Genomic DNA, 22,287 nt, shown 5'->3' with positions numbered 1-22,287 from the left:
TTGTGGTCGTTTATGATGTGGTTTTTATGCTATGGATTTCTCTCGTATAACTCTTTTATCCTATTTGACATGTATTTATCCAAGTTTATTCTCTTTTTTTAATTCGTTGCAGTCGCCTTGTATTACAATTATGTAGTTGAGCGACACTATTCTAAGCTTCCCAATTGTTGCTTTTTTGTCGACTTTCTTTTTGAGTTTTTGTTTCAAATATTTTGGTTGCAGTAATGGAAATAAGGCTCAGGACGGGTATGTAAAAAATGATTGATATAGTGATTTTGTTGACTAACTGATTAATCTGATCTGATAATTTTTGAAAAATCATTAGAAGGTTTATTTTTTAAGCGATTTGTTTGTTGAAAAACAGCAATTTAGCAGCTGATGCATTTGAATTGAAGTTTAATGAACCATTTGTAAATAGAGAACTTTGTTTTCAAAATAAATAGGTTTCGAATATAAATACGCAAAAGTTTAATGACTGCCTTTTATTTTTTAAGAAAGATTCCTTATAACCTATATCTGCTATAATTAGAAAAACTTTAAAAATAGATAAAAGGTTAAGTATATTGGCATTTGACAAGACAAATAACCTTTTTTTTTTCTTCTATGTGATGACTGCGGGAACGTAACCCATGTGCCAAACTACACTTGACAAATAACTTTATCTACAACATAATCAAAGAGTTTTTTGAGAGTTTTTTTGATAAATTGCAATTGTTCCGTCTGAACTGGATGGTTATCTACAAGTTTTAAAACACCAATAGAATGTTGCGTAAATAATATCAGGTATATAGAAGAAAAAACCTCATTGACATATTCAGAGATAAAAATAATTTGGGCAAGATAACCGTTTTTTAAAGGGTCATCAAACAATAATTAGCACACCATTTTTAATAGAACCATACACATTGGTTAGCATTACTAACAGCAAAAAAGAATACTCATGATATCGGATAAATTTAAGTACTTGTGAAAAGTAATGATTTATAAAAAAATCATTACACTCCTAACCCTAAACTTAGGTGATTATTCCGTGTTCGGCCCCACGGTTATTAGTAATGTCTAAGTAATGTCTAATAACCGTGGTTCGGCCCCAACTTTCGTGGAGGAAGAGTTCTGAATTGAGTAGAGGCTCTTCAAAACTCCGCAGAAGACGGACTGGGTGGAGATTAGGGTGGGTCGAAAAACAATAATGTTTTATTTTTTAATCGCTATTCTGCGGAAAACTTGCCTTTGGGGTATATAAATAAAATGCAAAGTAAAATAAAGTTATATATTGAACCCCCAGCTAGAGCATCACACTTAAAATTTAGTTTTTTTTCAGAAATCAAGACATTTTTCAATTATTTTTACAATCTTTAGCCAATAATATTTGAACGTGCTATAGTGAAAACTGTTTAGTTAATAGTTTAAAAAATAGGAAATAAATTTGAAACAGACAATATCTTTTAATTTGCGGTAGCGCAAAATACTCAAAAATTGTTAAAATTCACATATTAGCACCTTAAAAGAAGTTGTGGTCTAGAATGTTGTGTTGGGTGTTATTAGCACAATCCATTGTTTGTTCTTTTACTTTACACTCCATTTAATTGGAATAGAATTATTATAGTGTGTTTAAAGTTATAAAGGATATACATAAAACAACTTATAATTTTAATAACATGTTTAATTGAAACAAAACAGAAACCAAATTATAGCCAAACAATATCAACAAATTAAATGAAATTTTGACTTTAGAAAGAGTCTTTTACTCACTATTTCTTAGTGGGTACGTTGAAGCTGCGCTTACTGTCAAACTTTGGCATCGAAGCTCTGGATGCTACGGCAGATCTTATGAAACCATCTCATTACTTAGCACCGACGACTTTTTTAGATGCTTCAGTCACTAACTTGACGCAGCGTTCCACGGCTTGAGTATGACATGGAAATTTTCCAAAGTTATAATCCTCGGGTGTTTCACCAGCAGTGATTTTAGCCCAAACTTCATCATCAGAGACTCTCCGTAACAGTGATGGTGGTGTAATTTCAGTGGTGTTCCAATCAAATAATTCAGTAGAGTCAGTCGCATGAAAGGTGATTTTTGGAGGTCGAAAAACCCTAATTGTTGCTGTTTCTGTAGCTAACATCCTTGCTTTGATTATTATTCGGAATCCTAATTCTCTTATGTGTTTCCTTTAATCCACTATCATCCTCAGTAGCAAATTTTCTGGGTGGGAAAAAATGCATTTCTTTCGATTACAGGATCAACTACTTTAATCAAATTCTCTGGTAGAAATCTGGTTGATTTGATAGCCTCAAAAACGTGTTCAGGTGCATCTGTTATGTATTTGCTGTACTTTATTTTGAACCATACAGGCATATTATATGATTTAAAAATGAAGGATACTAACAATTTATGTTCAATTGAAGACGTTTCCACACTTACATACAGTCTCAAAATTCTGTTAGCTGTAGTCAACCATCGAGAGTGGGAAAGTGGACCCAATTCTCGAACAGATAAGTCCACAGGGCAGTTGCCTGGCTTTATCGCACAACTTATGTCTAGAAGATACTATTCATCTTTACCCAAAGTTTGCGATTAACTAATCCTCCTAGTGGTTAGGAACGAGATGGTTTCATAAGATCTGCCGTAGCATCCAGAGCTTCGATGCCAAAGTCTGACAGCAAGCGCAGCTTCAACGTACCCACTCAGAAATAATGAGTAAAAGACTCTTCCTAAAGTCAAAAAATTTCATTTAATTTGTTGACATTGTTTGGCTACAATTTGGTTTCTTTTTTGTTTCAATTAAACATGTTATTAAAATTATAAGTTGTTTTATTTATATCCTTTATAAATTTAAACACACTATAATAATTCTATTCCAATTAAATGGGGTGTAAAGTAAAAGAACAAAAAATGGATTGTGCTATTAACACCCAACACAATATGCTAGACCACACCTTCTTTTAAGGTGCTAATATGTGAATTTTAACAATTTTTTAGTATTTTGCGCTACCGCAAATAATTAAAAGATACTCTCTGTTTCAAATTTATTTCCTATTTTTTAAACTATTAACTAAACAGTTTTCACTATAGCACGTTTAAATATTATTGGCTAAAGATTGTAAAAATAATGGAAAAATGTCTTGATTTCTGAACAATACCAAAATTTTAAGTATGATGCGCTAGCTGGGGGTTCAATATTCTTCTTTATTTTACTTTGCATTTTACTTATATACCCCAAAGGCAAGTTTTCCGCGGTATAGCGATTAAAAAATGAAACATTATTATTTTTCGACCCACCCTAGTGGGGATGTCGAGATGTCCTCAATTCCGATACGGCGCGACCAAATGATTGTTGTCCTGAGACAGGTTGTCCTGATTCCGGGTCAAACAGTGTAAAATGGGTTACCGGGCAGGAGCGCGTGAGGAACCAGGCCACTCGTGGGAAATGGACGACTTGAAGAGAAAGCGAGACACAGAAGCTTCATTGCAGAAAATCAATGAATGTAGAGACATGAAACGTCAGAGATCTTCTCCAAACTGGAAAACTTCACATAGTGGAGAAAGAACTAATAAGACAAAATATAGACGTATGTGATCTAGCAGAAACAAACTTAAGATACCAAAGACATTTTAAAACAAAAAACACACTGCCAATGGACTAGCCATACTACTAAACAACAGAATATCGAAATATATTAGGCAGTATGAAACAAACGATAGACTTATAAAAATAACATAGAAGCCGACACAGAAAATGTCTTTGTCAATCGAGTACATTTGCCCACCAAAAGTGCCGCAGATGCGGTCATTGATGACATTTACAAGATAGGAAGCATATTGGAGAAGTACCCACAAAAGGAACTAGGGTATATTATTTGAGACTAAAGCCAAGGTGGGAAAAATGAAAATACAATATCATCTGAGAGATATTGTAGGGTCATTTGACTTGGTCGTTAGAGAAAACAGAGCAAAACGTCTCCTACCGTTTACCAGTGAAGACAATCTAGTGGACTAGTTCAAAATCAAATCTACTACATACTCGTGCTGAAAAGATGAAAAACCTCAATAAGAAATATAAAAGCTATGCCTGGAACATACTGTACATCGATCATAAGCTGCTGAAAATGAGCTACAGGCTGAAATTCCACACATCTACAAAAATATATTAGGCCAAATAGCAAAGGGTAAATAACGCAGAAGCATTCTAGATGAAACTGACAAAAAGTAAAAGCCTCAAATAGAAGTCGCAAATAAAACATGGAATGAAATAAAAATCTGGATACATTTAGAGGAAAAAAAGTGCACGCGGCATAAAATTGAAAAGAACAAACATAGGATGACAGTGGATACCTTAGAATTAGTGGAAAAAGAATTATGGTACAGCACCACAAAAACAGGAACCAACACTCAATAAACAGCGGAGCTAAGCAATAAGATATAGTTGGAGTTTTCAAGTCTCCAAAAAGCGTAGTTTCTCATTTTTAAGATTTTGAATCACTTGTAACTCGAAAACGATCCACTTTTGAAAAAATCATGAGAGACTTTTTTGTTTAAGATAACCCAAAAAACCTAAAAAACCTAAAAAAAATGTTTTCCGGAACAAAAAAGGTATTTTTTTGGAATTTATTAAAAAAAATGTTTAAACAATTTCTGCCCAAAAATTTCGCCCGGCATTCTTTAGATTTGTTCAAAGCAGACACTTTTGAACAATAGTCCGCAAAAAAGGAATCATTTTTCCTACGGAAGCGGCCTTACAACATGGACTAAAATGTATCTTGTGATACGACCCACATATATTCTAACAAAAGTCGTGGATGTCTCTACAATGCCTTTTTTCTAAAAATAAACACTCAAGTACTTCGCAAAGGAACACTTACGACTCACAAGCGACACTGTAACAATTATTTTTCTTACAACACTAAATTTTACAAAACTTACTTATAAACTTCTTCTCTCTTCCTCTTCCTGTCCGTCTTGGGCTTACTGTGCTCGTCGCGGAAGCTGGGGCTGTACCTTTTTTCCATCTTCGATCCGCTACACAACGTGGCCTGCATTACTCCTGAAACAATCCGCCGACGCATATAGACCGTGTAAAGGTAACAAAAGATTCAATCAATAAAAAGTTATTCCATAATTATTTTTTCTTTTTTTTATATTTAATTGAGAATTACTCAAAGACATGAACAAAACAAAAATTACAAAAAATGATTTGTGAAAACGATTGGCTCATGTTTCTTTTGTAATAATAAAAGAGGGTAGGCTTAAAAATTATTTAAAAAAAATTATATTTACGAACCAATTAGTCTTTGTATATTTACTTAAGTCGAGGCTGTAAATATTTAGAATTCAATTTACTTATACTAAAATATCTAGGCTTGTTTTGTTGCTTTGTAATCCTTCACAAATAAGGTACAAATATGGATGTTTTCCAAAATTTTTAATATTTTTATCAGAAATACCTAATAATGGTAAATGTCTATAATTTGATTATTTTGTAATAGTGAAAATATAAATATCACTAACAGTATGGTGAAGGGATTTACTAAAAATTAGAAAAAATTGTTTATTGGTCAAAGATTTTGAGAAGATATAAAAAAACAAAAAAAATACATTTATTTTTTTCGTATCCTGAGAAAACTAATAAGTATTTTTGAAAAATTCAAACGCAGAATGAAAGATTACATCATTACCGAGGGCGGAAAGTCCCTGAAAGATTCTACAATATTTATTTTAATACGTTACAGGGAAAAGAAGAGAAAATTGAGTGTGATTTTTAATTTAAAATATCTCATTCAAAAGAAACTTTTTGGAAATTCTAAGCGACTTTCGTCCCTCGGTAATAATGCAGTCTTCCATTCTGCGTTTAAATTTTTCAAAAAGATTTATTAGTTTTCTCAGGATTCGAAAAAAAATAAATGTATTTAAAAAGCATTGGCCCGAAATTTTGTGCCTACGCTCTTAAGAAGATATTGACCACTATATTTTGTGTAGGTACGGTATAATATTATAAGAAGAACGACAAATACTTACAGACTTTTTTGCAGAAAAATTGGCTTTTGAATACCGAATCTCCTAAAAAATCATGTACTATTCTCACGGTGTGAAATATACCATAAGAAATTATTTTCCGAACCATATAATTCATAAGAACAACAGAAAAAAAAGTAATTCACAGTATGCTAACCTGTACAACTGTAAAACACGTAAAAAGGATTGTGCACTGTTGATATAGTATTGCAGCACTTACGAATCTTACTAATTCATGCATATTGCTTAAATGTTAAACATCAGTACGATGTATCCGCATTAACATTAATTTTATTTAATTTAAATTAATTAATTAATTAAATATTTAATTTAAAAATTAATTTTTGATTCTCCAACAATGACCCATGATTTTCATACATTATAATCCATGGGTTTGTATTGTTATTTCTATGTGAACAGGTGGGACTCTTTAAAAAATAATATGTAAAACTACATTTCAACAGGAGAGCACATTATTTTGAATGATTTGACCACTTTGCCTGCTGTAATAAATTGTTAAAACCTACATAACAATGTAATAAAATTTACATTTCGTTCAAGGAAATCTAAAATGTGATTATGTTCAGAGAATCCAAAATAAACAACAAAAAAATATTTAAGACTACAAAAGTAACTTTCGTAGAAAATACTTGATTGAACTACTATTAAAAATATGAAATATTCATTATCAAAGTTTTTTGGTATATTTTCAAGGTCTCTTTTATTAGAAACGACGCTAAAATGAGGATACTGTTAACAATTTGGTAGAATAAAATTTATCAAACTGTTGACGTCAGATGTGATTATAATAGGTGCTTTGGGTTAAATAAATAGCATAGGCGTTCGCTAAATAGGTAATTTAGGAATTTTTACTGAACCCTAAATAACTTTCCTTAAATAAAATAGGTATATTATGTATTTAGCAAGGTAGGCAGTAAAGGCAAACGTCGAAAGACATTTAAAACTAAAAAAAGAACGGCAGTAAATATAAATATGAATAAAGAAGAATAACCGAAACTTCCAAGATACCCAGACTAAAAAATTAGATATTATGTAGATACATTGGACACGTGAAAAGAGAAAAAAGATATGTACTCTGTATCTTAGTCAATTTTTCCGAGAATATAGAAGTGAAATGAAAAAAAATCATAGAATGGAGGAACCATACCAGGAGGAACCAAGTTTCGAATAACGTAGGAGCAGAAAAGATTACAAAAAAATCCGATTAAATAAACAAAGTATTGAAGAGTCTGACAGATTTCTTGGATGTAATATAAAAATATGAGAAGAACTATTGATTCAAAATTCAGTAGGGTTTTTCTTACACCAATAGGATTAATAATCTATGTAACAAGTTTCCAAAGTCATGAAAGTCACAAGTCTGTCAAGGGTTATCGTACACAGACCAAACCAAACACTATGACCCAGCAGACCGACAACTGATTTTTTATCAAAAACCTGTCGATTCCTTAATAATTCACATGAAAACTGCCCTACATAAAAAAAAACAATAACACGTAGGTATTTAGAAAATGTCAAATGTCTAGAGAACATGCCCAAATGGGAATAACTAAATTAATACGCAAAAGAAGCATTTTCTTCTTTGACAATTTTATTGAATTTAATCTCAGTCGTGAAATAGCACCCGGTAGTGGTTAAAATACTTTTTAACCATTACCCTACTGCAACTTTCTGGAGAACGCCTATGTTATCAACATAAAGTAAAGGGATCATAATATTAATTTATAGCCTCAACGTAATTCTACCCAACAAGGAAGGCATGCAGCGTTTTTATTACATAAAATATTATTTATGAATCTAAAAAAAACAAATAAAGGTCTGGTAATATTTCACTATTCTAAACATTACTCATCGATGAATTCACCTACTTTTACACACGGAAGTATTTGTTTACAAATACGTATCAATGGAAAGCATGGAATAAAAAGTGCAAATGGATGTATTTATTATTAGTATTCAGATACAGGTGTTGTCATTATTTGTTTATTCCACTAAAACTTCAATCGATCAATTATTGAAACAGAAATCCGGAAATAATGCGAGTGAAAAGTATTATCCAAATTGATAGGCCTGGATTCTGCGTACCAAAAGAAGTTGATTAATAGCAAGCTGAAAATTTGTTAATAGCTTCACGATTTCTAGTCGGACAAACTTCTTGGATGTACACTGGAACAGGGGAAGTTTTAATTATAGGTCGTGATTTTAATTGTGGAATGTGTCATCCTGACAAGTTTATGATTGTGAAAACTAGCAGGTTGTTTTTAAGTTTATTCAATAGCAAACTTTATATAATATATAAAAAATGTTCGTCCGACAAATATTTTGGGCATTCTAATAAGTCCGACACGTAGAACATGTCAAATGACAGGAATTATATTGGAGCTAAATAGCAGGCTGATTTTTTCATGAGAGTTTAATGAAAGGGTAACAAATCAATTGGAAGTTCTGTCAGACAAAATACAAGGAACGTTTTCGTAGTCTGACATTCGAAATCTTTAACCTGTTCCACAATTAAAACTTCCCCTGTTCAGTGTTCCCGTACATCAAAGTTTGTCCCACTAGATACCGTTAAGCTATTAACACATTTTCAGCTTGCCATTAATAAACTTTTTTTTGGTACCCGGGATCCAGGCCTATGACATATCGTTGCTGAACCTGCGAAACCAGATAAACATTTTTGGATAAATTAAATTTTTAATTCAAAAATTAATATTGTTGGGCACACTGAAAAAACCCGTATTATTTGAAGTAGTTAAAAATGTGATAAAAATACAGGGTGTAACAAAAATGCAGGTCATAAATTAAATCACATATTCTGGGACCAAAAATAGTTTGATTGAACCTAACTTACCTTAGTACAAATGTGCACATAAAAAAAGTTACAGCCCTTTGAAGTTACAAAATAAAAATCGATTTTTATTGAAAATAGACATGTGGTATTCCTATGGGGGGCACATCTCAAAAAAATAACAACGGTGGAATGTGTACACCCCATAAAAATTTTATGGGGGTTTTGTTCCCTTAACCCCCCCCCCAAACTTTTGTGTACGTTCCAATTAAATTATTACTGCGGTACCATTAGTTAAACAAAATATTTTTAAAACTTTTTTGTCTCTTAGTATTTTTTCGATAAACCAGTTTTTATCGAGATACGCCTTCTTTTTTAATATGTTAACATAAAACTTTTATGGGAGTTTTGTTCCAATAAACGCCCCAAATATTTGTGTATGTTCCCATTAAATTATTATTGTGATATCATTAATTAAACACAATGTTTTTAAAACTTTTTTGGCTCTTAGTATGTTTTCGATAAAAACGATTTTTTATCGAGATATTCATATGTTTCAAAATATACCAAAAAAATATAAATTCACAATAAATTTTCATATTATTAACAAGTCTCTATAATCTTACTTACCATGTAAAAATTTGTGTTGGATTTTACAAATGTTCAAAATATCTCGATAAAAACTGACTTATAGAAAAATTACAAAGAGACAAAAAAAGTTTTAAAAACATTTTAATTAACTAATGGTATCACAATAATAATTTAATTGGAACGTACAAATATTTGGGGGGGCTTAAGAGAACAAAATCCCCATAAAATTTTTATGGGATGCACAAATTTCACTTCTATTTTTTTTTTTCAAGATGTTCCTGCTCTTGGTATTTGCGGGATCCCGCATATTAAAAACAGTCATATTTATTTAAGGCAAAAAAAACAATAAATTTATCAACTAACTCCACATTTATTTAAGTACTATTACTACATATTAGTATAAGATCAAAACTGTTTTTTCTTCAAAAAAAAAAACAGTAACAAATACTGAAAAAACAAAAAATCTTGTTTAAAAATTACACCAACAAAATTTTAAAAATCAACCAAAAAAACCCATTTTGAACTGAAAATTAATATAGTTTACTAATTTAGTTGCTATATTATTTAGCTATCATTTACTGTTGTTTAGATAAAGCTTTCAATTGAAAATGTTTGCAAAGGATACACAACATATATTGGATGGTATGAATAAAAACGGAGTATAAACTCCTAGTAAGTTCTCATGAGTATGAGCATAAAGTATAAGTTTATATTACATTTCATATGAATAAAAAAATATGTTGATGTGGTGAGTTTCGACTCACCGTACATAAGAGTAGATACTACCGCGTGGAGTATGTGCTCCTAAACTTGAAGTATAAACAACATTCTCATTTTTATTCATAGGAGCCTACATCTAAATCTAAACTCTCATCTTCCAAACTCCTGCGTATGCCAAACGACGCTTGGTAACTACGAGGCTTTTGTAGATAAATCAGTAGTGCACTGATTTCTGACGGGTCACATTTCTACGTCGTTGTAAAATACGGCGCAAAGACAAAGCCAATTCTGAAGCTAACCTTGAAGCCAATTCTGAAGCTATTAACCTAAAAATAAAAGTTGTGACTGGCTAATTGACACCCAAGTCTATGCCATAAAATCAAAAAAAACCTTGAATGCTTTTTTTTTGGTTTTTTGATAATTTTGAGCGTAGCTACAGCAGTAATGTACGCTTTTTTCAGTCCCGCAAATCCCGCGGATCCCGCGCCTGTAATCCCGCATTATGCGGGATTGGAAAATGACGCGGGATCCCGCAATACCGAGATCTCGGTATTGCGGGATTGGAAGCCCTAGTTCCTGCCATAAGAGTGCCACAATGCTATTCTCAATAAAAAAGATCTCTAAAAGTTTTCAATATATTGGAAAAAATCGATTTTTATTTTGTAACTTCAAAGGGCTATAACTTTTTTCATGTGCACATTTTTTGTACTAAGGTAAGTTAGGTTCAATCGAACTATTTTTGGTCTCAGAACCTGTAATTTAATTTATGAGCTGTATTTTTGTTACACCCTGCATAGTTAACATGTTCTTATTATCGTGTATCATGTTTCACACTAAGTTTTGTATATTTTGGGAATAAACCACAATAATTATTATTGTAATTACTCGTAAAAGTACATATTTTGTTGTATTGAAGCTATTTTCTTGTGGCATCTTAATCCAATCTACTATTATTATTGGGAATACGCCACAATTTTTATTTAAAATAAGTTTATTTTAACGTTTCGATTTTCACTTCGAAAGCCGTTCTCAAAATATTAGTAAACTTACTTTAAAATAAAATGGTGGCTTATTCACAACAAAAATAGTAAATTACATATTGTTCTGGAGCTATTTTCTTGTGCCATGTTAATTAAATTTACTATTTTTATTGGAAATAAACTACTATGTATTTTAAAATATGTTAATTTTAAAGTTTCCACTTCGAAAACCGTTCCCAAAACATCAATACGTACTTTAAAGTAAAATTGTAGCCTATTCCCAATAAAAATAATAAATTACCTACATATTATTTTTCTGAGGCTATATAAAGCTGATTGCCGAGAAAGCCCTTTCGGCCTCTATACTGGTCCGTTTTAAGATCATTAAATAGTCATACACCATAGACAAATGATCGCCTTTCACTCCTTCGGTCTCATAAATGGCCATTTCCTTTTCCAAAATCTTTTCGTAACCTTTTAAGAATCAGTTTTTTTTTTGGTTATAAAAGTTTTCTCTTTTTCGTTTCAATTGAATGTAAGTTCTTGTTCCAGTAAAATTCACGGGCTCTGGATTAGTTGACCCATCTTCTTCACCAAAAAAACCAGGATTGTTTAGTCCTTCGCCATACTTTTTTGGATTTTGTAAGTCTACTAATGTACCTACCTGTAATTTTAGAGGGACCGTTCCGCGGTTCTGTTGCGTAGTGATTCAGATATATCGGCACTAAGGCTAGAGTCCTGGATATTTAGTTTGTCTAGGGCAAATTTCATGGTTGTGTTTTCCGTTACCAAAGTCAACTCTCATCTGCAAAGAGCTTTTACAGCCAGTTTCACCGGTTAAAAAGTGGCGATCAACTCATTGATTATTGACCATTCGCCAGCAGAGAATTTATCTCAGAATCAATGTCTATCAACGCTTTATCGATGCAAACTTTTAGGCTGTAGAAGCTTTACAGCATACTGAGCTACTGCTAGCGTCATAGAATGGCAAGTTGCCGACTCACGGCTTTGAATAAAGAGGAAAGAGGCTAATGAAGACATTAAGTGACTTATTTCGAATTTGACATGTTTGCAGATCCGCGCTGCTGGATCCAGCACGTAAAAAAGCGCTGGATCCAGCTGGATTGCTGGATGCTGGATCCAGCAATTGCAATCTCTAGTCATTTTAATGCAATTTGTTATTTTTATTGGAAATAAGCTATTACTTTAAAATATCTTTATTTTGAAGTTTCGATTCCCACTTAATTATTTTTTTTTGTGTTTTAAGATGTGGGTTTCCAATCTCGAAATTTGAAAGAGACTATAAAATATTGTGACCTGTAAATTAACCTGTAAAATATTTTTGGGTTTGTACTGGATGGACCAAGTACAACATTAAAACAAAAAACTTATAATTTTAATTACAATTACTGTGGTTCATTCCCAAACTATAAAATATTCCGTCAAAGACACATTTGCAAAACGTATTCAAACATAAATGTAACCGGACACCGGACAATATGTGATCAAGAACACATCACAGTATTTTCATACACTTTTTGTTTGTTGGTTTGTGGAAGCACAATGATGATATGAGAAAATTTGGACTTTTATAATAAATTATTGTTGAAATCATGTTATGAGGTTCTGCATTATAATAAAACAGATAAACAATAATTAAATCTTTCGACTTTATTTACTTTCTTAGCAAACAATTTATCGTATTAATAAACGTATTGTATTAACATTAATAAAAAAGAACCTGTATTATTCTCTTGTTTTAGGCCAATTAAATTATATAAATCAATTTTGTACTTCAGAACATAACAAAATGTTTGTTAACATTAACAGATATTACATAGAAAATCTTCTTAAAATGCCTCTTTGATAACGGGTAAACCTAGAAACACGTGTCAGGGGATGTCAATAGACTCGAATTGAATCAAAACGAAATCATTTATTTTTATTTTGCTTCACGTACTCGGCTGGAGAGTACAAAATGATGACGATTAAGACGGGTAAACTGCTGTTTTAGTGGAATAAATTCCCAGCATCACCCGATGGCATGAACATGCCTCAGGTTAACAGTTTATTCCGGTAGGTGTGAGTTGACGGAATTAATTAAAAATAATAAAAATAAGTTAACGACGAACAGTAAAATATTTATTTATTTTGGTAACAAAAAGGTGTTTTGCTTAGGTCTCGGAAGAGGGTCGATTGTTAGCGAGAGTCGGGTGTGTTCGCGTCGTTCGCATGCTGTGAAGAGACTGTAAGAAAGCCACAGACGCTAATCTGTTTGTGTTTCTACCCTCTGACCAGATGGGCAATACATTATTTAGATCTGGCGTATAAAAACAGAAACACTTCTGCAGTTTTAAAAGGACTGCATGTCCAAAGTGAGTTGTTGACATAATGGTCTGATCTGGTAATTAATTTATGGGGACTTCAGTTTGTTAAACTGAACACTCCAAAAACATATGGTTAGGGATGCATTTCGTTTCGTAACACCGTGTCTTTCTTAGCATCTGGTTTGTATATTAACTGTGACTTTTATATGAGCCATATTATTTCGTTTTGAGAAAAATTATTAAAATTAAAATTAGCAAAAATAGTAATTAAAGCGTATCGCTATAAGTTTACTTTAATCGTTATCGACACTCGCTTCATCTTACCTTGTTAGAGGTCGCTAAAGGCATACGTTGGTAGAATATTTAATTACCAACGAGTCGGTGTGTTTTGGTTCAATTCAGTCTTGTTGCAAAGTCTTTGATAACGGGTAAACCTAGAAACACGTGTCAGAGGATGGTAAAAGACTAGAATTGATTCAAAACGAAACCGTCTGTTTTTATTTGATTACATAGAATTCATATTTCTGTTTAATTTTGTTGAGAATTCTCTTAAGTATAATTCTAAACCCTATAGCAGGTAAGACTGCCTAAAGGAGGTCCAATTTTGAGCTATTTTTCAGCTGTTTTTCAGGTATTTCAGCAGTTTTTAGCACTGCAGCATGCAAAAACAACTTTGGTCCTATACTACTGGGTGTACTTGTACGCCTTTGGTTAGCGCTAATTGATTAGCTCTTTTAAGTCAAAACCTATGAAGCTTTGAATTTTTTGATTGAAAATAAAATTGACCTGCTAGATGGTTAAAAAGCAGGTTGAGAGTGTGACTGATGAGACTAATTAGTCTGTCTAAAGTCTTTACAAGATGAGATTTAGGTTTCTTTAGAAGTGCGGTAAATCTAGACTCTAGCCATATTTTTTATGGAATTATTCCTATTTCATAAGTGTAGTTATAGATGTTTGCTATCTCCGAGATTTTCCCGTTATTTAGAAGTTTAAGCCAGTCTGATGGCCTCAATCGGCGCTATCGAAATGCCTCCCACTTTTTCAGGTAAATATTTTCTTACATGAAATGCCACCCAGGTACAATCGAAATGCCTCCGTTTCGTTAATCATTTAGGCTGATATTTTGTCTAATTAATCTCTGTATAATTACACAATGTTGCCAAATCATAATTAAAACAGGTACTATCTATCTATTTTTATAATTGATGGTTTTACCAAAGAATATATACTCTCAGGTCTCAGAAGGTCTATATTCTTTGGTTTTACATTATATTTTCAAAAAATGTTGGTCAAAGATACGGTAAGACGGTGGACATGTACTAAAAAAACCTGCAAAACCTTTGTGAAAACACAAGGATGTGAAAATACGATTATTGAATCAATATTAGATCATAACCACGAGAAATTTACAATAGAAAAGCCGTAAGCAATTCAATAAAAACAGCAGCCGTAGATGATCTCAGCGAAAAACCAATGAAGCTCATCTGTAAAAAACTTAAGAAGACAAATATTTACTATCAATCATATCAATAGGGTGAGACAAAATTTGTATTATGCTAGAACCACTAGATTCTTTAATTAAACTTCCCAAAAATATATCTGAATTTTATAAAGCTCTTCATCAATCTTCTATTATTACAAATAGAAACGAAAATTTTATAATTAAAAATGACAAAGATAAATCGTATTGTTATATTAACATGTTTTTCAAATCTTCGTTTTCTTTCGCCTGTTTCCAATTGGTATGTTGACGGAACTTTTGAATACTGTCCTCGTTTTTTCACTCAATTGTTTAGTATACATGGCTTGAAAAATGGACATTATATATTCCTCTTGTCTTTTATTTACTTCAAGATAAAAATTTATCTTCATAATATTATCTCGATTTTAGATATATCATGTTTTAAATATATCAGAATGAATATGTGTAAACAGAATGTTTTAAAATTAATTGTCCTTTATCCCCTACTAAAGTAATAACTTCAGACTTTGAAATTTCCATTCATAATAGTATCCGTATTACATTTCCTGAAGCAAATCTTCATGGATGTCGTTTTCATTTGGGTCAGGCATGCTATAGAAAGGTTCAAGCACTGGGCTTAGCTCCAGAATACCAGAAAAAAGGTGTTGACTCAACTGAAATTACGCATTTTTTTATTTATATTTTTGGTCTTTCATTCTTACATCCTGAAGATGTTAGCGATTTTTTTGCTATAGATTTGGCAGAAATTAAACCAGTCGATGAAAGAGTGACCCAGTTTTGTGCATAGGCGTAACCAGGATGATCCTTAAAAGGGGGTTTACAACTACCTGAAAGGGGGGGGGGTTACAACTACTGAAAGGTCTCCGAAGGCTATGGTGTTAAGCGTATAGAGCTCAAAGTACATCCCAATGGGGGGCGGGGGGTTAAAACCCCCAAACCCCCCCTGGTTACGCCTATGGTTTTGTGATTATCTTGCTGATAATTACATATCTGAAAATTCGATATTTCCTCCACATCTTTGGGCTGAGCACTCTAGCACTCTTCAACCTTACAAAGAACCACAAACTTATGCGAAAGTTTTCATTCCAAGTATAATTCTTCTTTCTACTGCCGTCATCCTAACATTAATAATTTTATTGACATAATTTTACAATTTCAAATAAATACCTACATTAAAATGAATTGTGTTTCGACACTAAAAAAAATTGTTGCGGAAAGTACAGCAAAAATAAATTTTCTAAATGAAAAAATTTTAGAATTAAGAAAATGTAAAATAAATATATTAGAATTTGTCAAAGTAGTATCATAAAAATTTATGAAAAATATTTTGTAATTTTATATTTCTATACACATTTTGTAATGTTTTCCAAATAAGTTTTTTGTAATGTTAATTTTAATAAATCTATATAATACTTATTAAATTTTTGTATTTTTTGTCAAATTATTAATAACAAAAAATAATGGTTATTATATACAATGGTTATAAAACTAATTATATTGTACAAGTTTTTATAAGAAATTTATAAATACTGCCTAGTGTCAATAATGTTTAATACATAGAGGTTGAAAATAAAATCAATTAAATAACAAAATACCAATTTTGACAAAAATTTACAAAAGGACGAAGATGTGGTAACGTCGCACCTTCACATAGAGATTAGAAGCATGTAATTTTTTAGAGCTCGGGAGGCAATTCGTATGTGACCATTTTAGCGACAGGTAAGAAACCCCTCTTCGGGAGGCATTTCATATGCGGCCGATGGAATTAAGTCACAGTTAGGAACATCTTTGCTTTGTTTTAGGGCTTGTTTATTTTCGCTTTTAAAATGCTAGGACTAGTATCCTTATATTTCGTATATTCGTATATTTGTGCTAGTTCTGTCCTCGTATCAAGGAAGAAAGTGTTATGTTATGTATTTTCCCATTCTTGCTAAGTCGAGGATTATTTTCCATTTTCATGAAGTGAGCAGTTCATTTTCTTAGATTATAGGTAATTTCTTTTTTATAAATAATAAACCTTCTTGTCTATATTTAATTCGTCATGTATTCTTATGAAAAAGTCAATGCTTCATTATATTTTAAGAAAGTTTAATTTGGCACACATGCCTACCATTAAGTTTCACGTCAATTTTGGTGGAAATTAAAAGGACTAAGCCAAATATTGAAATGCATGATGTGACGAGTATTGCATTAAACATTAAACCATGGCATTAAACTGCAAGTTAAAAACCAAGGTTAAGGTCATTTAAAAGGTTAAAATTAGTCTAGGTTGGTGTAGTGACATTGAAAATATGTAAGGAAAATATTTTGATTACAGTTAGGAAATAACACTAATATAATATTGAACTGTTCTCCAAAATGCTACCCATACATCTATCTAATACATTTGTGATTGGGTACACACTTTGTAGTCGTGTGTACTTACTGTATTTCATAAGTTCCACACTATCATTGCTTTACAGGCCGACATACGCTGCCTGACAGAATAAACTGTTCGAACATTGGGTTCAATGCAGCCACAGTTTATATGTAATAATAATAATAAGTGTTCATACAATTCACAATTTATTTAAAACACTAGAAATTTTTTTTAATAATATATTCTCATTTTTCAAAACTGGATGTAGATTTTTAGATGCAATCAATTTATTTAGTACGAATGGTTTTTTAGTACGAATTTCTATTATTATTATAGTGATCCGAGGTTCTTAGGTTACTTTTTCCAGGAATCGCACTACATATATCTATCCCTGAAACCATAAGACAGTTGCTATAAAACTGTTGGAAAAAATTAATGCAATGTAGGTACATAATTTTGTGGATTTTGTGGAAATTTTCGATACTTTTTCTTACCATTTTTGGGCAAATTAGTGGATATAACTTTGAAGCCGTTTTCTGGTTTATTATCGATCAGGAAGTTGAAATGGCAAAACATTTTTTAGTGTTCAGTTGATTAGCTTTTTTAAGTCAAAACCTATAAAGCTTTGAATTTTTCGATTGAAAATAAAATTAGCCTGCTAGAGAGTTAAAGCTGGTTGAGAGTGTGACTGATGAGATGAGACTAATTAGTCTGTCTAAAGTCTTTACAAGATGAGATTTAGGTTTCTTTGGAAGTGCGGTAAATCTAGACTCTAGCCATATTTATGGAATTACTCCTATTTCATAAGTGTAGTTATAGATGTTTGTTATCTCCGAGATTTTCCCGTTATTTAGAAGTTTGAGCCAGTCTGATGGAATTAAGTCACAGTTAGGAACATCTTTGCTTTGTTTTAGGGCTTGTTTATTTTCGCTTTTAAAATGCTAGGACCAGTATCCGTATATTTCGTATATTCGTATATTTGTGCTAGTTCTGTCCTCGTATCAAGGAAGAAAGTGTTATGTTATGTATTTTCCCATTCTTGCTAAGTCGAGGATTATTTTCCATTTTCATGAAGTGAGGAGTTCATTTTCTTAGATTATAGGTACCTGATTTCTTTTTTATAAATTATAAACTTTCTTGTATATATTTAATTCGTCGTATTCTTATGAAAAAGTCAATGCTTCATATATTTTAAGAAAGTTTATTTTGGCACACATGCCTACCATTATGTTTCACGTCAATTTTGGTGGAAATTAAAAGGACTAAGCCTAATATTGAAATGCATAATGTGACGAGTATTGCATTAAACCATGGCATTAAACTGTGAGTTAAAAACCAAGGTTAAGGTCATTTAAAAGGTTAAAATTAGTCTAGGTTGGTGTAGTGACATTGAAAATATATAAGGGAAATATTTTGATTACAGTTAGGAAATAACACTAATATAATATTGAATATTGAAGTGTTCTCCAAACCATACATCTAATAAATTTGTGATTGGGTAAACACTTTGTAGTAGTGTGTACTTACTGTATTTCATAAGTTCCACACTATCATTGCTTTACAGGCCGACATACGCTGCCTGACAGAATAAACTGTTCGAACATTAGGTTCAATGCACCCACAGTTTATATGTAATAATAATAAATGTTCATACAATTTACAATTTATTTAAAACGCTAGAGATTTTTTTAATAATATATTCTCCTTTTTCAAAACTTGATGTAGATTTTTAGATGCAATCAATTTATTTAGTACGAATGGTTTTTTTAGTACGAATTTCTATAGTGATCCGAGGTTCTTAGGCTACTTTTTCCAGGAATCGCACTATATCTATCCCTGAAGCCATAAGACAGTTGCTATAAAACGGTTGGAAAAAATTAATGCAATGTATATAATTTTGTGGAAATTTTCGACACTTTTTCTTACCATTTGGGCAAATTAGTGGATATAACTTTGAAGCCGTTTTCTGGTTTATTATCGATCAGGAAGTTGAAATGGCAAAACATTTGTTTAGTGTTCAGTTGATATCTCAACTTATAGCAACCATTTTATTGCAGGAAGTCATGAGTTCAACCACAACATTGAAAATTTGCATCGACAACACAAAAGAAATAATATATTAGATTTACTCGAAATATTAGAAATTAATTGTTCTAAAAACTACCAAACAACGAAGTAACAGAACAAACATAATATAATATATGGAAAGAGCTCTCTTTAATAATATTTTAGTAGGCAGGAAAGATGATGATAAATATTCCATTAAAGAGTTTGACAATGCACACAATGCACACATGAAAACAATTAAGTTAGCGATATTCTATGGAAATTAAAATAGTGTTTTGTTTTTAAATATTTTTTATAATCAAGCAAGGATTTCGAATTTCCGTCACGTAAAAGCCAATTTCATAAATGATTTTAAAATGATACTAAACAAAAGACGTAGGTAGTCAATAATTATTGCACGGAAATAAATAAAAAATTAAATAATTATGTATCCGCTGAAGGGTCAACTAGGTAAGTAAGTAAAACGAACACACAAAATAAAATCAACTACTTATCCCGAAAAACAACTCCGGGAAGTTGAAAACCTTCATTGGACTCAAAAATCAAGAGATAAGCCTGTATTGAAAAGCCCATATTTGGTCCGTATTGGTAAGTCAGCTATTGATCCATATGTGGATAAAATTTTGAACGATGAAGTGTCACCATAAATAAAATTTACTGTTTAACAGGTTGACTGCCAACGTCCAGTATTCGCGGTGTGCAAGTACTTGGAAGGGAAACGAGAAATGACCGTGCGCGAGTCACGGAGAAATATTGCAACTATCTTAAATAATTCATATTTTCAATTGAAATTGTCAAATTGACGTATATTTCATACCTTCTGTCATTGAAGCAGAAAAATTATATATTGCTCCACAATATTGATATGATATGTAATTATTATATAAAGGTAAATTTAATTATGTAATTGTATTTTGCTTGCAGTACTGCATTTTAATAACTAATTTTATTTACTACATACAATTGTTTACGTTTGCATAACATATCCTGCATCTAATTTTTTCTTCTTATTATTTTTTGGACTATGGCCTTGACTATTATCCAGCAACCAGGACTAATATAATTGGCCAATATAATTAAAAGTGCGAATAAAAGTACAGAGCGTAGAAATAGAGGTCGCTTTGCCGAACTTGCACGGTCTCAATACTGAACGCAAGGGTTTCTAATGAGAGCCCACGATATTTTCGGTCTTGAGTTTGCTTTATTTTTTTTTTGTCTCTTTAGAATTTTATTTTTAATTTGATTTTTTTAAACTCTGTTAATTCCCTTAGTGTTGATTTTGTTTCTTAATTAATGTTTTTTGCAAGTTCAAATAGTTTTATTTTTTGTTATACTCTAAATACTAATCCAGTTAACTGTCCAGTTAACTGGACGCTGGTAACTGAAATGAATATTGACAAAATATAAATATAGCGACGCACGTCCAGTTAACTGGACAGTCGTCTAAAGCTGTCAATTTGACAGATATCTTCCAAACATGTCAAAACTAAGTCGAAGATGACATATTTTATGCAAAAATAGCTTCTGGATAGACATTGATCTAACCAAGTTGGCACTGAACCTGTTAAGTTTGTATCCTTTTGTAATTTCTGGATGTTATATGGTAGAAACAAAAAATAACACCAACCACTTTATAATTCATATTTTGCATGAGGGCATATTGATAGAAAAATAGTGAAATTAAATCGAACGATATTCAAATACGAAAACGATTAGCATTGTACAGAAGTAGTTCCTCAATTCGTATTTATTCTTATATGCAACATTAAACATTTTAATATTGGTGCTCGAATATATCTACATGTAAATTTAGCAGCTAATTCTTTTGTTTGAAGACTGTTTCGTTATATCTAGTTCAAATAAATGTAAATGGCAATTAGCAATAGATAATATTTGCAAATGGGAAGTGTATACATTTATATAATGAACAATGTAATATCAACTGCGCAGTAATATATATGTACACTGTTTTAAAAAAATAGATACACACCTAAGCAATCAAACTTATGAGTTGGAGTTTTATCCTAACGGCAAAGCAACTTTTTTTTCGGAAAAGAAGGTTCCTAGATCAGTGGTTCTCAACCTATTTAAGTCATGTACCATAAACGTATTTTTATTATTTTGGTATCACCAAAATTAAATACCTATCAACCTAGGTAATTTAATTAACTATAATTTATATGCTGAAATTTTAAGGAATGGATAAAATAAAACGACATTTCGACAAGTCTACCATATTTTAGTTTTATAGTCACCTACTGAACTTGTAACGTAAAATACTGTTTTTTGTAATTTTGCGTTTTGTGTACCACCACAATTAATAATATGTACCACCAGTAGTACATGTACCACAGGTTGAGAACCGCTGATCTGGATTCTACAGAATATGTCACTGAAACAAACAAAGTAATTCTTTTGAATTTGTGGAACAAAAATACAGGAAAGTTTGTAATTCGTGTGGATAGGTACTTAGTGCAATTTTTACCTTTCAAGAAATTGAAAGAGAATATTAGTTACCTTTTCTAACAGGATTATTCTAATTTTATTAATAAACCTTTGAATATACGGTGTAATCAATTATATTAAGCGCGCACCACACTCTCGGCGAAGTTACTTCGCCAAAGTTGACCGAAGTCCGAAGTACCTCACTACACACTCGTTCTACTTCGCGAGGAACACATTCAAGCGGTGCGATACCGACTTTGATCCCTTTGACTCGGACGCTCGAGACCGACAGAGAACGGATTTGCAAAGTTGCACAAGGTGGCTGTCTACACTCTCGTACTTGTTGAACTTCGATCGACTTAGGCGAGAGTGTAGACGGCGTTTAAAACGCCGTCTACACTCTCGACGAAGTCGATCGAAGTTAAGCAAGTATGAGAGTGTAGACAGCCACTTCTTGCAACTTTGCCTCGCTTCGTTCTACTTCCGTTCTCTGTCG

General features: G+C 31.8%; 1 protein-coding gene across 3 annotated transcripts in view; it reads right to left on the bottom strand.

Moving 5' to 3' along the window:
• The window catches only part of LOC126881397 (uncharacterized), a 246,378-nt gene that overhangs the window by 23,478 nt on the left and 200,613 nt on the right, over window positions 1-22,287 (bottom strand). For 2 of the 3 annotated variants that reach the window (XM_050645652.1, XM_050645653.1), the window contains exon 4: window positions 4,922-5,042. In XM_050645652.1, the coding sequence (XP_050501609.1) occupies window positions 4,922-5,042 (121 nt within the window). Of the gene's footprint in view, window positions 1-4,921; window positions 5,043-6,013; window positions 6,637-22,287 lie in introns of those variants that run through there. The other variant, XM_050645654.1, reaches the window with a different exon arrangement.

This window comes from Diabrotica virgifera, chromosome 3 (genome assembly GCF_917563875.1).
Source record: "Diabrotica virgifera virgifera chromosome 3, PGI_DIABVI_V3a".
NCBI lineage: Eukaryota > Metazoa > Arthropoda > Insecta > Coleoptera > Chrysomelidae > Diabrotica > Diabrotica virgifera.
This window is presented reverse-complemented; position numbering and strand designations above follow the sequence as displayed.